Here is a 16,101-nt window from a genome sequence, read left to right on the forward strand (position 1 = left end):
GAGAGGAATAGGGAGAGAGAGCAGTTGAACACGTGGCTACAGGGATGGTCCAGGAGGGAGGGATTCAGATACCTGGACAATTGGGGCTCTTTCTGGGGTAGGTGGGACCTCTACAAACAGGATGGTCTGCACCTGAACCAGAGGGGTACCAATATCTTGGGGGGGAAATTTGCTAATGCTCTTCGGGAGGGTTTAAACTAATTCAGCAGGGGGGTGGGTACCTGAATTGTAGCTCCAGTGTACAGGAGGTTGAGAGTAGTGAGGTCATGGATGAGGTTTCAGGATCGCAGGAATGTACTGGCAGGCAGGAAGGTGGTTTGAAGTGTGTATACTTCAACGCCAGGAGCATCCGGAATAAGGTGGGTGAGCTTGCAGCATGGGTTGGTACCTGGGATTTCAATGTTGTGGCCATCTCAGAGACATGGATAGAGCAGGGACAGGAATGGTTGTTGCAGGTTCCAGGGTTTAGATGTTTCAGTAAGTGCAGGGAAGGTGGTAAAAGAGGGGGAGGTGTGGCATTGTTAGTCAAGGACAGTATTACGGTGGCAGAAAGGACATTTGATGAGGACTCGTCTACTGAGGTAGTTTGGGCTGAGGTTAGAAACAGGAAAGGAGAGGTCACCCTGTTGGGAGTTTTTTATAGACCTCCGAAAAGTTCCAGAGATGTAGAGGAAAAGATTGCAAAGATGATTCTGGATAGGAGCATAAGTAACAGGGTAGTTGTACTGGGGGACTTTAACTTTACAAATATTGACTGGAAAAGCTACAGTTCGAGTACTTTAGAGGGGTCAGTTTTTGTCCAATGTGTGCAGAAGGCTTCCTGACGCAGTATGTAGATAGACCAACAAGAGGCGAGGCCACATTGGATTTGGTACTGGGTAATGAACCAGGCCAGGTGTTAGATTTGGAGGTAGGTGAGCACTTTGGTGACAGTGACCACAATTCAATTACGTTTACCTGAGCAATGGAAAGGGATAGGTATATACCAAAGGGCAAGAGTTATATCTGGGGGAATGGAAATTATGATGGGATTAGGCGAGATTTAGCTGGCATAGGTTGGGGAAGGAAACTGCAGGGGATGGGCACAATTGTAATGTGGAGCTTGTTCAAGGAACAGCTACTACGTGTCCTCGAAAAATATGTACCTGCCAGGCAGGGAGGAAGCAGACGTGTGAGGGAATCGTGGTTTACTAAGGAGGTTGAATCTCTTGTGAAGAGGAAGAAGGAGACTTATGTTCAGATGAGACGTGAAGGCTTAGTTAGGGCACTTGAGAGTAACAAGTTCACCAGGAAGGACCTAAAGAAAGATTTAAGAAGAGCCAGGAGGGGACATGAGAAGTCTTTGGCAGGTAGGATTAAGGAAAACCCTAAAGCTTTCTATAGGTATGTCAGGAGTAAAAGAATGACTAGGGTAAGATTAGGGCCAGTCAAGGACAGTAGTGGGAAGTTGTGCGTGGAGTCTGAAGAGATAGGAGAGGCACTAAATGAATATTTTTCGTCGGTATTCACACTGGAGAGGGACAGTGTTGTCGAGGGGAGTACTGAGATGCAGGCTGTTGGACTGGACGGGATTGAGGTTCATAAGGAGGAGGTGTTAGCAATTCTGGAAAGGGTAAAAATAGATAAGTCCCCTGGGCCGGATGGGATTTATCTTAGGATTCTCTGGGAGGCTAGAGAGGAGATTGCAGAGCCTTTGGTTTTGATCTTTGTGTCGTCCTTGTCTACAGGAACAGTGCCAAAAGACTGGAGGATAGCAAATGTTGTCCCCTTGTTCAAGAAGGGGAGTAGGGACAACCCTGGTAATTACAGATCGGTGAGCCTTACTTCTGCTGTGGGCAAAGTATTGGAAAGGATTATAAGAGATAGGATTTATAATCACCTAGAAAGGTATAATTTGATTAGGGATAGTCAGCACGGGTTTGTGAAGGGTAGGTCGTGCCTCACAAACCTTATTGAGTTCTTTGAGAAGGTGACCAAAGAGGTGGATGATGGTAAAGCGGTTGATGTGGTGTATATGGATTTCAGCAAAGCGTTTGATGAGGTTCCCCATGGTAAGCGTTTGCAGAAAATACGGACACATGGGATTGAGGGTGATTTAGTAGTTTGGATCAGGAATTGGCTAGCTGTAAGAAAACAGAGGGTGGTGGTTGATGGGAAATATTCATCCTGGAGTTCAGTTACTAGTGGTGTACCGCAAGGATCTGTTTTGGGGCCACTGCTGTTTGTCATTTTTATTAATGACCTGGATGAGGGCGTAGAAGGATGGATTAGTAAATTTGAGGATGACACTAAAGTCGGTGGAGTTGTAGACAGTGCGGAGGGAAGTGGCAGGTTACAGAGGGACATAGATAAGCTGCAGAGCTGGGCTGAGAGGTGGCAAATGGAGTTTAATGTGGAAAAGTGTGAAGTGACTCACTTTGGAAGGAGTAACAGGAATACAGAGTACATGGCTAATGGTAAGATACTTGGTAGTGTGGATGAACAGAGGGATCTGGGTGTCCATGTGCATAGATCCCTGAAAGTTGGCACCCAGGTTGATAGGGTTGTTAAGAAGGCGTACGGAGTGTTAGCTTTTATTGGTAGAGGGATTGAGTTTCGGAGCCAGGAGGTCATGCTGCAATTGTACAAAACTCTGGTGCGGCCGCATTTGAAGTATTGCGTACAGTTCTGGTCGCCGCATTATAGGAAAGATGTGGAAGTGTTGGAAAGGGTGCAGAGGTGATTTACCAGGATGTTGCCTGGTATGGTGGGAAAATCGTTAAAGACAAGAAGGTTAAGAGGTGACTTACTAGAGGCATACAAGATGATCAGAGGATTAGATAGGGTGGACAGTGAGAGCCTTTTTCCTCGGATGGTGATGGCTAGCACGAGGGAACTTAGCTTTAAATTGAGAGGTGCGAGATATAGGACAGATGTTAGAGGCAGGTTCTTTACTCAGAGAGTAGTAAGCGCGTGGAATGCCCTGCCTGCAGCAGTCGTGGACTCGTCAACATTAAGAGCATTCAAATGGTTATTGGATAAACATATGGATATATTGGAATAGTGTAGGTTAGATGGGCTTTAGATTGGTTTCACTGGTCGACGCAACATCGAGGGCCGAAGGGCCTGTACTGCGCTGTAATGTTCTATGTTCTACGTTCTGACGTTGGTGTCAATTTATTCTGCCGAATCAACCTAGCCCGCACATCTTTGGACTGTGGGAGGAAACCAGAGCACCCGAGGAAACCCATGCAGACACGGGGAGAACATGCAAACTCCACACAGATAGTGACCCGAGGCCGGGATTCAAACCTCGGACCCTTGCGCTGTGAGGCAGCAATGCTAACCACTGAGCCCTCAAGGCTGATTTGAGCTGGGGACAACTATCTCTATCTTTGGCTACATTCTGGCCGTCTCCCCATGGGAATCCCATCTCTCCCACCGTGGCCATCTGCGTTCTAAGCCAGGTTATCTGTGGCCTGCCTGGCAATTGCCACTCGAGAGCAGCTGGGATGTAAAGTTTTACAGCAAAGAACAAAGAACAAAGAACAGTACAGCACAGGAAACAGGCCCTTCGGCCCTCCAAGCCTGTGCCGCTCCTTGGTCCAACTAGACCAATCGTTTGTTTATCCCTCCATTCCCATGCTGCTCATGTGACTATCCAGGTAAGTCTTAAACGATGTCAGCGTGCCTGCCTCCACCACCCTACTTGGCAGCGCATTCCAGGCCCCCACCACCCTCTGTGTAAAAAACGTCCCTCTGATATCTGAGTTATACTTCGCCCCTCTCACCTTGAGCCCGTGACCCCTCGTGATCGTCACCTCCGACCTGGGAAAAAGCTTCCCACTATTCACCCTATCTATACCCTTCATAATCTTGTACACCTCTATTAGATCTCCCCTCATTCTCCGTCTTTCCAAGGAGAACAACCCCAGTTTACCCAATCTCTCCTCATAGCTAAGACCCTCAATACCAGGCAACATCCTGGTAAACCTTCTCTGCACTCTCTCTAACGCCTCCACGTCCTTCTGGTAGTGCGGCGACCAGAACTGGACGCAGTACTCCAAATGTGGCCTAACCAGCGTTCTATACAGCTGCATCATCAGACTCCAGCTTTTATACTCTATACCCCATCCTATAAAGGCAAGCATACCATATACCTTCTTCACCACCTTCTCCAACTGTGTTGCCACCTTCAAGGATTTGTGGACTTGCACACCTAGGTCCCTCTGTGTTTCTATACTCCTGATGACTCTGCCATTTATTGTATAACTCCTCCCTACATTATTTCTTCCAAAATGCATCACTTCGCATTTATCCGGATTAAACTCCATCTGCCACCTCTCCGCCCAATTTTCCAGCCTATCTATATCCTGCTGTATTGCCCGACAATGTTCATCGCTATCTGTAAGTCCAGCCATCTTCGTGTCATCCGCAAACTTGCTGATTACACCAGTTACACCTTCTTCCAAATCATTTATATATATCACAAATAGCAGTGGCCCCAGTACAGAGCCCTGCGGAACACCACTGGTCACAGACCTCCAGCCGGAAAAAGACCCTTCGACCGCTACCCTCTGTCTCCTATGGCCAAGCCAGTTCTCCACCCATCTAGCCACTTCTCCTTGTATCCCATGAGCCTTAACCTTCTTAACCGACCTGCCATGTGGGACTTTGTCAAATGCCTTACTGAAATCCATATAGACGACATCCACGGTCCTTCCTTCATCAACCGTTTTTGTCACTTCCTCAAAAAACTCCACCAAATTTGTAAGGCACGACCTCCCTCTTACAAAACCATGCTGTCTGTCACTAATGAGATTGTTCCGTTCTAAATGCACATACATCCTGTCTCTAAGAATCCTCTCCAACAACTTCCCTACCACGGATGTCAAGCTCACCGGCCTTGATAATAAGTTAAATAAACAGCAGCAATTTGCAGACCAGCTGCCTCCACGGGTGAAAATGGTTTCAATATCCTAAGGGAGAGAGGTTCAATCTCAGAATTGCTGCAACATGATTCATTTCACTGGCTGGTGACACTCACATGACATTCTGCTTTGGGCATTGCAAGCTGTAAGCTGAAATATAGTTCCTGTTTTTAGCTGAATTGGGAAACTGGACCTTCGGAACTCCCGCCTCTTGTTTATCTGTTGAATACTGAGCTTCTCCCGGTTTTGCACCGCCCCCTCTTCCCCTCCCACACCAATCCTCAGGCCTCCTCATGGCCGAGTGAGCTGGGAAGGCAGGAAACTCCAACCATTGACTCAATCGCAACTGTCAATAATCCCCCATTCCAAAATAAACCCTGGGATGGAGCGCCTACACACATGAGGTTAAATGGCCTCTGTTGCCAGGATGACGTTGCAGCTACAGAGAATCTCAGTGAGTTGCTGTGATTTCTCTCAATGGATTCCATTCAGAAACTGCCTCAGGGTCAGGAAGTGTTTAATCTGAGCCAGAGGGCAGCTCGCGATGTAACAACAACACAAACTAATGGACAAACATCACTGGAATCGTGACGCTCAAATACCCAAAGCAGCTGGGATTTAGCAATCATTGACACTGGGATATTATTCATCATTAATCCATGTATAATGGGGATTTTAATATTCATTCATGGGATGTGGATATCACTGGCTGGGCCAGCAATTATTACCCATCCCTGAGGGCACATAGGCCGGACTGGGTAAGGACAGCAGATTTCCTTCCCTAAAGGACATTCCTGAACCAGATGGGTTTATAACAATCGACAATGGTTTGATGGTCAGCGAATCATTGTCATAGACACACAGTGCAGAAAAGGCCCTTCAGTCCTTTGAGTCTGCATCAAAAATAACCACTCTTAAAGTCGCACCAATCCTGAGTCATCATTAGACACTTAATTGTGGACTTTTTATTGAATTTAAGTTTCACCATCTGCCATGGTGGGATTCGAACCTGGATCCCCAGAGCATTACTCCAATTTTACCATCAAGTTGCGCACGTTTTTGGGCACGAAAACTTGATAAAGTTGTGTGGTCAGCGAGTATCGCAATCCGTGTCCGCCTCCGCGTCAGTTCCCCTTTTACTAAGGGTCAAAAATGGCCGCAATCGGGACTGCGCCCGAAATGGGCACAACATCAATTTAAATGTATTTGGATGCATTTAAATTGACTTAATGGGCTGCACACCCAAACTTACCGGCACTTCCCCCTTTACCACCGCATTCACCCGTCCAGATTCGACTCGGAATCGACATGGTCCAGTGAGGAGGTAGGTTCCGAGCGTCAAGCGGCTCTCTGCGTGCGATCGGTGGGGGGGAAAGGGGGGAGGGAGCCTGCAATCGGTTTGGGTGGCGGGGGCGAGGGGGGGGGGGGATAAGGGTGTCACTAATGTTGTGGGGGTGGGGCAATGTCTGCGGGGGCCGGGGGGAGGCATTATCCAGCCCGGGAGTGAAGTGACAGGGAAGCATTTTGCTATCTTGTTTTTCTGCGCATGCGCAGTTGGGGGCGCCGGTCGGAGCTGCAGGATTTTGGGCGCGTTAAGCCCCACCCACAGGCTTCCACAGTGTGATTCGGAATTGCTGATATTTTTTCAGGCAGAGTGTGTACGGGGGAACCTGAGAACGGGTCTAAAAGTCAGATCTGAAACATTCCCAGGTCTAAGTCCCCCAACACTTGGAATCAAAATGGTAAAATAGGGCCCTGTGTCTGTGCATTATTAGTCCAGTGACAATATCACTACCCCACTGCCTCCCCTGATTGTGTTGACATGAAGTGATTAGGATCGGGAATGATGTTAATACAGTTAGAATTTGTCGTGCCCCATCAGCTCCAGTCTAATTTCCTGTGTTAGTTACTGAGGGTGCGGGCGGATAAATGTACTCTGACAGGAATAGGCTATCAGGGGACAGGACAAACAATGGCACCAAATGTCTATCTCCTGAACCAATGAGAAGCAGATAGAGAATCTGGTGAACTGGTGTGACAACAATAATCTCTCCCTCAATGTCAGTAAAATGAAGGAGATTGTCATCAACATCAGGAAGCCTAGTGGAGAACATGCCCCAGTCTACATCAATGGGGATAAAGTGGAAATAGTTGAAAGATTCAAGTTCCAAGCTTGGTCTGGCTCCTGCTCTGACCAAGACCGCAAGAAGCTACAAAAGGTCGTGAATGTAGCCCAATCCATCACGCAAACCAGCCTCCCATCCATTGACTCCGTCTACACTTCGTCCTGCCTCAGTAAAGCAGCCAGCATAATTAAGGACCCCACGCACCCCGGACATTCTCTCTTCCACCTTCTACCATTGGGAAAAAGATACAAACGTCTGAGGCCACGTACCGACCGACTCAAGAACAGCTTCTTCTCTGCTGCCATCAGACTTTTGAATGGACCTACCTTGCATTAAGTTGATCTTTCTCTGCACCATAGCTATGACTGTAACACTACATTCTGCACCCTCTCCTTTCCTTCCCTATGAATGGTATGCTTTGTCTGTATAGTGTGCAAGAAACAATACTTTTCATAGTTTTAGGGGAAGGGGTAGCAGATTTAACAGAGAGATGAGGAGAAATTAATTTACTCAAAGAGTTGTGAATCTGTAGAATTCACAACCCCACAGTGCAGTGGATGCTGGGACATTGAGTAAATTTAAGGAGGGGATAGACAGATTTTTAACGAGTAATGGGCTGAAGGGTTATGGAGAACGGGAAGGAAAGTGGAATTGAGATTAGGATGAGATCAGCCATGATCGTATTAAATGGCAGAGCAGGCTCGAGGGGCTGAATGGCCTACTCCTGCTGCTAGTTCTTATATTAATATGATAGAATACTTTCCACTAGCCTGGATGAGTGTCGCTCCAACAACACTCAAGAAGATCAACACCACACAGAACAATTCAGAAATCCCACTGAATTATCGCTCTGGGTACCATGTTAAACACTCACTCCCTCCACCCCAATGCACAGTATCAGAAGTACGTACCATCTACAAGATGAACGGCAAGAACTAATGAACATTCCTTCGACAGCATCTTCCAAACCCACAACCTCCAGCATCTAGAAGAACAAGGGCAGCAGACACATGAGAACACCACCACCTGGAAGTTCCCCTCCAAGTCACTCATCATCCTGACTTCAAAATATATCACTGTTCCTTCAGTGTCGCTGGGTCAAAATCCTGGAACCCCCTCCCTAACTGAGGGTGTACCTACACCTCATGGACTGCAGCGGTTCAAGGGGGCAGATCACCACCACCTTCTCAAGGGCAATTAAGGATGGGCAATGAATGCTGGTCTAGCGACACCGATGACTCAGGAGAGAATAAACAAAAGACCAAGTTATAAAAAGTAAGGGGTGACTGATGCTGAGAGCGTGGAGTCAGGGAAGGCGATGGCCTAGTGGTATTATCACTAAACTATTATCAATCCAGAAACTCAGCTAATGTTCTGGGGACCCGGGTTCGAATCCCGCCACGGCAGATGGTGCAGTTTGATATCAGCAAAAAATATCTGGAATTAAGAATCTACTGATGACCATGAAAACATTGTCGATTGTCGGAAAAACCCATCTGATTCACTAATGTCCTTTAGGGAAGGAAATCTGCCGTCCTTACCCAGTCAGGCCTACATGTGACTCCAGAGCCACAGCAATGTGGTTGACTCTCAACTGCCCTCTGAAATGGCCGAGTGAGAAAGTCAGCTGTATCAGCATTTCAAGAAGGCAGCTCACCACCACCTTCTCAAGGGCAACTAAGGATGGGCAATAAATGCTGGCCCAGCCAGCGATGCCCATGTCCCATGAATGAATCAAAAACAAAGTGACCAGCAAGTTCTAGAGATTGGTAAGGCACAGTATATTAACGCAGCCCCTGAACTTACAGGCACTTTATGCATTGCTAACACTGCACATCGTCAGCTATAGATTATTTGTGCAGGAAAGTTCAAAGCAAGAATGTACGAAGCAACATTTCCTCAGAATATCCAGCTCTGCAAACACCAATGGACTGAGAGAGGCTTTGTTCAAACCACAGATGGTCATTTCCTCTCCTCTCTCAGTTCATTATTTCATATTCTGAGGAAGAATCTCTGATCTCACCAAATCTAAACAGGGTGATGATATTGGGAGGAAGTTGTGCCCATTTTGCAGCCACTTGGCAGCAGCTGCCCCTGTCCAGGATCAGCGCACTGAGTCAATACGAGTCAGTGTTTGAATGTGGTGGAGGTGAGGATATAAAGACTGAACGCTGTAAGGAAAAGGCAGAGCGAGAGAGAGAAGCAGCTCCTTTACTCTTCGCAAGCAGCCAGCTGATCAGACAAGACACAGAATGAAATCCTTACTCCTCACCATTGCCGCAGTGCAGATCCTCCAGTGCTCAGGTAGGTACTGGAGAGAGAGAGAGAGACACCTCATAAAGCAACACCTTCTTCCCAGTGAGACTCACTGACTGAGATGTCACCAATGTGTTAGAAAGAATTGACTGGAGAATGCTGGAGTGTTTGGTACAACTTTCCTTTTCTCTCTCTACAGGAATCCCCAGCCCTAAGGATGCTCTGAGAGTGTCAGTTGGAAAGCTGAATGAAATCACCGCCATCACCAATCTGTGTGGGATAACCCGGAGAAGAGTGAAGGATGTAAGTGTGTCCAGCTCTCAGTGCGTTTCACTGTCTAAAGTCGACAAGAATATTGCAGAGTGCAGTTAGACACTGATTATTAAACAGGACCAGAATATTCTATTGCTCTCACACTGATGGGTGAACCAGCCCAGGGTAGGAACACGAGATACACTCAGACACTAATGACCTGTTTTCCACTCATTAGGTTTATCGCACAGGAAAATTGTCGTACAACGTGGATTTAACATTCTCTGTGAAAGAAACCGTCTGCTCCAAGAATTCCGGACTGGAATTTGATGATCCCAGCTGTCGATTCCGTTCCAAGAAGTCCGCAGTAAGTCCAGAGTTAGATTGTCACATCGATTACCTCGTGTGTACGGAGTTATAGCAGAGAAACTCAGTGCTGAGCTTGTAGTTATAAAGTTATTAGAAAGGGATTATAGTGTAGGGGTGCAGAAGCTTAATACAATGATACAGAGTATTGGTGAATTCACACCTGGAATACTGCGTGCAGTTTTACTCACCTTCCCTAAGGAAGGATGGACTTTCCCGACAGGATGTGGAATGTAGGATCACAAGACTGGAATGTGCAGGTTGTCCTGTGGGGAGAGACTGAGTGGATTCGGCCGATATTCCCAGGAGAATGAGAGCTGATTGAATTCACACAGATAGAATTCTTAAAGGGGCTTGACAGGGAAATGCTGAAAAATCTTTCCCCACTGATAGTATCTGGAACACAAGGTCACAGGGTGGGATTTTCCAGCTACACTCACCCCAAGGTCGGAAATTCCCACCCGAGGTCAATGTACATTTGCATGGTCTGCCCCCGCCCGCTCCGATTCCCGGACTGGGGGAGACAGGAAAATTCCACCCACAGAATAAAGAGTTTGCTGTTGGACAGATTTGAAAGGAAACTTCTTCATTCAAAGTCTTGTGAATGTTTGGAATTCTTTCCCTCAGAGAGCAGTGGATGATTAATCATTGAGTATCTCCAAGACGCAGATAGATTTTTGGACACTAAGGGAGGTTTGGGATATGGGATGGGGTGAGAAGGTGAGTTGAGGTTGAAGATCACTACTGATTGGACTGAATGGTGGAGCAGGAACGAGCGAATGAGTGACCCATGCAGGATCCTGTTTCGCATCTTCCTCTGGAATCATTCAATAATGTAACAGAATTGTGCTTTATTTTCACAGGAGAAAGGTTGGTGTACAAGCCGCGTGAAATATTTTGCTGATGAGGTGCTGGATGTTGATGTGGAGTGCCGAGGTTTGGAGACAGTCGACAGCCACAGTGATTCATTCGAGTCGAGTGAAGACACTGTTGAGGTAATGTCACCGTTCTACACATCAGGACAATGGCATTTCCAACATTGCGATTATTGAGAAGATTTCTCATTGGGCCACTGTGCTAAATATTGAATTATTAATATTTTAATACAGGTTGAAACCAAATCAAAGGAGACATCGATCGAGGAATCTCCCAATGTGAGTATAAGTTGGGAAATCTGTCCGAGTATTTTCCTGTTGATCAGAATTGTTAACAGACACATTATCAACAAAAACCATTCTGACCATTGAAATGTGAATATTTTATTCCAGGTAAGAAGCCAATCAGCAGAATCATCGCTGGAGGACTCTCCCAGTGTGAGTATAATCTGGCATTTTGTGTCAGATGATTATCAAACAACAAAAATCTGTTGAAACTTTGATCCAACTTCCTCTGACTCGAGTCAGGAATTTATTGAATTAAATGTCCACCCAGAGACATTGGGAGTGGAGATTCTGGTTCTCAATTGCTGCTGGAATCTTCAAGTATAGTTAGCGGATTGTTGGATTGAGGTCATGTGGATGGCTCTTGTTTCCTGAATTTGAGAATATACTAGAATCAGAGAGAACGCTCTCCCCTGACAACAAGCATGATAAGAGTTTTAACAACACCAGGTTAAAGTCCAACAGGTTTATTTGGTAGCAAACACCATTTTAACACCAGGACTTTAACCTGGTATTGTTAAAACTCTTACTGTGTTCACCCCAGTCCAACGCTGGCATCTCCACAACAAGCATGATAACAGGGGAGATATAACTGTGGACATCCTGAGGCAGCATCTTTCACATTCCCCTCAGTGAATGGATAATAATTTGGTTAGGTTGATTGGCCATGCCATATTGCCCCTTAGTGTCACTGGATCAATAGGTTATATACGTGGGGTTACGGGGATAGGGCCTGGGTGGGATTGTTGTCAGTGCAGACTCGATGGGCAGAATGGCCTCCTTCTGCACTGTAAGGATTCTATGATTCTATGATTCTTATTGCTGGTTTCTGTCACAAAGTTAACTCAATAAATCCCAATCGAGGGAGAATCTCGGTCTCTGTTAGTTTATCCATCGAGCCACAGCCCCAACTGTCCCAGAGCTGGAATGATTATAGCTGTGGTGGGGAACAGGAGGTGTTTGCTGAGGGATTCTCCACTCCATCACTCACTCACTCCATCCCAACTCCAAAATCTCACAAGTTAATAATTCCTTATTGAACGTTTAAATCTTTGATTTGGAAGTCGTTTTTTCCATATTATTTACAAGATGCCTCATTAATTCCCATTTCTGTTCCTATAAATGTGAATATTTTATTACAGGTAAGAAGCCAATCAGCAGAATCATCGCTGGAGGACTCTCCCAGTGTGAGTATAATCTGGGATTTTGTATCCGAGTATTTTCCTGTGAATCAGAATTATCAACAGAAGCATTTGAAATCTGGGATGTAAGGGTGTGGGAATGGAGTGTGAGATAATCATTTAATTTAATCTGAGATCCTGGGGGAGGGGAGTCTGAGACTCGGACACAAATCCAGAGAATGAAGCTGTCCTTCCTGACTATAAAGGCAGCTGATTATTCCGAGGAATGGACAGGTACAAACAGTAGCATTGAGAGAGCAATGTCTCTGACACTCTCACCAATTAGAGACAGTAATGCCTGCTCCCTCCTGGAGGGGAACTGCAGATTCAGCTCAATAAATCCCAATCGAGGGAGAATCTCGGTCTCTGTTAGTTTATCCATCGAGCCACAACCCCACTGTCCCAGAGCTGGAATGATTATAGCTGTGGTGGGGAACAGGAGGTGTTTGCTGAGGGATTCTCCACTCCATCACTCACTCACTCCATCCCAACTCCAAAACTGAAAGTGTTCCCACTTCCTCATTTAAAACGTTTGTCTGGAAATGATTCCAAAAATCAAAATTATTTACAAAATGCGAAACATTGAAATGTGAATATTTTATTCCAGGTAAGAAGCCAATCAGCAGAACGGTCACTGGAGGACTCTCCCAGTGTGAGTATAATGGAGAAAATCTATCAGAATAATTTTCTGTTTATCAGAATTGTTAACAAATATATTATCAACAAAAACCGTTTTGCCCATAACTGATTTGATTTATTATTGTCACTTGTATCAGTATACAGTGAAAAGTATTGTTTCTTGCGCGCTATACAGACAAAGCATACCGTTCATAGAGAAAGAAAGGAGAGAGTGCAGAATGTAGTGTTACAGTCATAGCTCGAGTGTAGAGAAAGATCAACTTAATGCAAGGCAGGTCCATGGTGGGGAACAGGAGGTGTTTGCTGAGGGATTCTCCACTCCAACACTCACTCACTCCATCCCAACTCCAAAATCTCACAAGTTAATAATTCCTTATTTAACGTTTAAATCTTTGATTTGGAAGTAGTTTTTTCCATATTTTTTACAAGATGCCTCATTAATTCCCATTTCTATTCCTATAAATGTGAATATTTTATTACAGGTAAGAAGCCAATCAGCAGAATCATCGCTGGAGGACTCTCCCAGTGTGAGTATAATCTGGGATTTTGTATCCGAGTATTTTCCTGTGAATCAGAATTATCAACAGAAGCATTTGAAATCTGGGATGTAAGGGTGTGGGAATGGAGTGTGAGATAATCATTTAATTTAATCTGAGATCCTGGGGGAGGGGAGTCTGAGACTCGGACACAAATCCAGAGAATGAAGCTGTCCTTCCTGACTATAAAGGCAGCTGATTATTCCGAGGAATGGACAGGTACAAACAGTAGCATTGAGAGAGCAATGTCTCTGACACTCTCACCAATTAGAGACAGTAATGCCTGCTCCCTCCTGGAGGGGAACTGCAGATTCAGCTCAATAAATCCCAATCGAGGGAGAATCTCGGTCTCTGTTAGTTTATCCATCGAGCCACAACCCCACTGTCCCAGAGCTGGAATGATTATAGCTGTGGTGGGGAACAGGAGGTGTTTGCTGAGGGATTCTCCACTCCATCACTCACTCACTCCATCCCAACTCCAAAACTGAAAGTGTTCCCACTTCCTCATTTAAAACGTTTGTCTGGAAATGATTCCAAAAATCAAAATTATTTACAAAATGCGAAACATTGAAATGTGAATATTTTATTCCAGGTAAGAAGCCAATCAGCAGAACGGTCACTGGAGGACTCTCCCAGTGTGAGTATAATGGAGAAAATCTATCAGAATAATTTTCTGTTTATCAGAATTGTTAACAAATATATTATCAACAAAAACCGTTTTGCCCATAACTGATTTGATTTATTATTGTCACTTGTATCAGTATACAGTGAAAAGTATTGTTTCTTGCGCGCTATACAGACAAAGCATACCGTTCATAGAGAAAGAAAGGAGAGAGTGCAGAATGTAGTGTTACAGTCATAGCTCGAGTGTAGAGAAAGATCAACTTAATGCAAGGCAGGTCCATGGTGGGGAACAGGAGGTGTTTGCTGAGGGATTCTCCACTCCAACACTCACTCACTCCATCCCAACTCCAAAATCTCACAAGTTAATAATTCCTTATTTAACGTTTAAATCTTTGATTTGGAAGTAGTTTTTTCCATATTTTTTACAAGATGCCTCATTAATTCCCATTTCTATTCCTATAAATGTGAATATTTTATTACAGGTAAGAAGCCAATCAGCAGAATCATCGCTGGAGGACTCTCCCAGTGTGAGTATAATCTGGGATTTTGTGTCGGATGATTATCAAACGACAAGAATCTGTTGAAATTTCTCTCCAGCTTCATTGAGTCGGATTGAGTTTTGATTCAATTCGATGGATGTCTGAAGCCTAGAAATGAAAATAGTTCAAATTCCCTCATTGATGGTGTTTAATAAGCGGTGAAATCTTTGAGTTAAAGATCATTCTAATGCTCAATATTGGTTCTAAACAGATCAATGTGAATCTTTTCACACAGGTGCAAAGCAAGTCAGCAGAAAGATGGCTCGATGTGTCTGTAAAGGTGAGTAGAAACGAGGATTTGTGTGGGAGAATTGTCTCTGGATCAGCAATAATAAAACATTGAGTTCAGATTGAAGTCAGCCCATCTGAAAATGACCATTCTGCTGATTGTGTTGATTGCAGGAACACAGTGATGATTCAAGAGTCCCACACTGACCCTGAATGAAACATCTGAAAGAGCCAGCTTGGTGTCAACACAAGAAGACCTCATTCCCATTGAAGAAGATGTTCTCAATTGTCCTTTACTCCTTCATGTACAAGGGTAGCAGGGCAGGGGAGGGTGGGGTGGGGGGGCAGGGGTAGTGTGGGGGGGCAGGTGGGGGTGGAGGGGCCTGGGGTTCCTGACTGTACATTTCACTGTAACTGGGAGATTCTATCATTTGTAAATGTTCTGTCCTTTAGTGTGTGTTGTTGTTGTATTCTGTGGATCATAATAAAAGTGTGAAGAGAATATTTCCTGATGTCTTTGATAACTGATGTTCATTCCGCCGTGTGTTCAGATTTCTGGACTCACATTCTCTGTCAAGAAGCACAGACACTTCACTGCTGCTCAGCCAATGATTGTCGGTCACATTGTCTTTGTCAGTGACTTTGTTGTATAATCAGGTTAATCACATTGTTGATTTGAGATGAAAATATATTTTAACAGCATCATTGCAACAGACATGGCCTCAGTTTGATATCTTTAAAATAGATGAATGAATGAGTTTGCGTGTGGAAAACGCACTTTGTGTTTCACTCAGTGATCACTACCCTCCGTTCTAATTCTTTGCTGCAATGAGGTTTTTTTAGAATTAAATTGGGAAAAATTATGAATGGCCCTTTAGGAGATAGTGAATTAACTGTGGATATTGATGAGATTACAGATCAAGGTGGCACTGCTGCCTCACAGCGGCAGGGATCCAGGTTCAATTCCCGGTTTGGGTCACTGGCTGTGCGGAGTCTGCACGTTCTCCCCGTGTCTGCGTGGGTTTCCTCCGGGTGCTCCGGTTCCCTCCCACTGTCTGAAAGACGTGCTGGTTCGGTGCATTGGCCGTGCTAAATTCTCCCCCAGTGTACCCGGACAGGCGCCGGAGTGTGGTGACTAGGGGATTTTCACAGTAATTTCCTTGCAGTGTTAATGTAAGTCTTACTTGTGACACTAATAAATAAACTTTAAATTTAAACTCAATATTGTGATGATGCTGCTACTCCTGAAGAAAATGGTCTCACAACCGTTAGCTCCTTGAGGAG

The 16,101-nt window shown here is 45.1% G+C and overlaps 1 protein-coding gene across 1 annotated transcript; it reads left to right on the forward strand.

Annotated features, from left to right (window-relative positions):
- The first annotated feature begins 9,284 nt into the window (after positions 1-9,284).
- LOC144504000 (secreted phosphoprotein 24-like) lies at positions 9,285-14,634 on the forward strand. Its single transcript, XM_078229148.1, has 9 exons — positions 9,285-9,340; positions 9,492-9,595; positions 9,783-9,911; positions 10,774-10,905; positions 11,020-11,064; positions 11,179-11,223; positions 12,213-12,257; positions 13,373-13,417; positions 14,533-14,634. The coding sequence occupies exons 1-9, from the start codon at positions 9,289-9,291 to the stop codon at positions 14,632-14,634; spliced, it is 699 nt and encodes a 232-aa protein (XP_078085274.1). The 5' UTR covers positions 9,285-9,288.
- The last annotated feature ends 1,467 nt before the right edge of the window (positions 14,635-16,101 follow it).

This window comes from Mustelus asterias, chromosome 14, assembly GCF_964213995.1.
Source record: "Mustelus asterias chromosome 14, sMusAst1.hap1.1, whole genome shotgun sequence".
Taxonomy (NCBI): domain Eukaryota; kingdom Metazoa; phylum Chordata; class Chondrichthyes; order Carcharhiniformes; family Triakidae; genus Mustelus; species Mustelus asterias.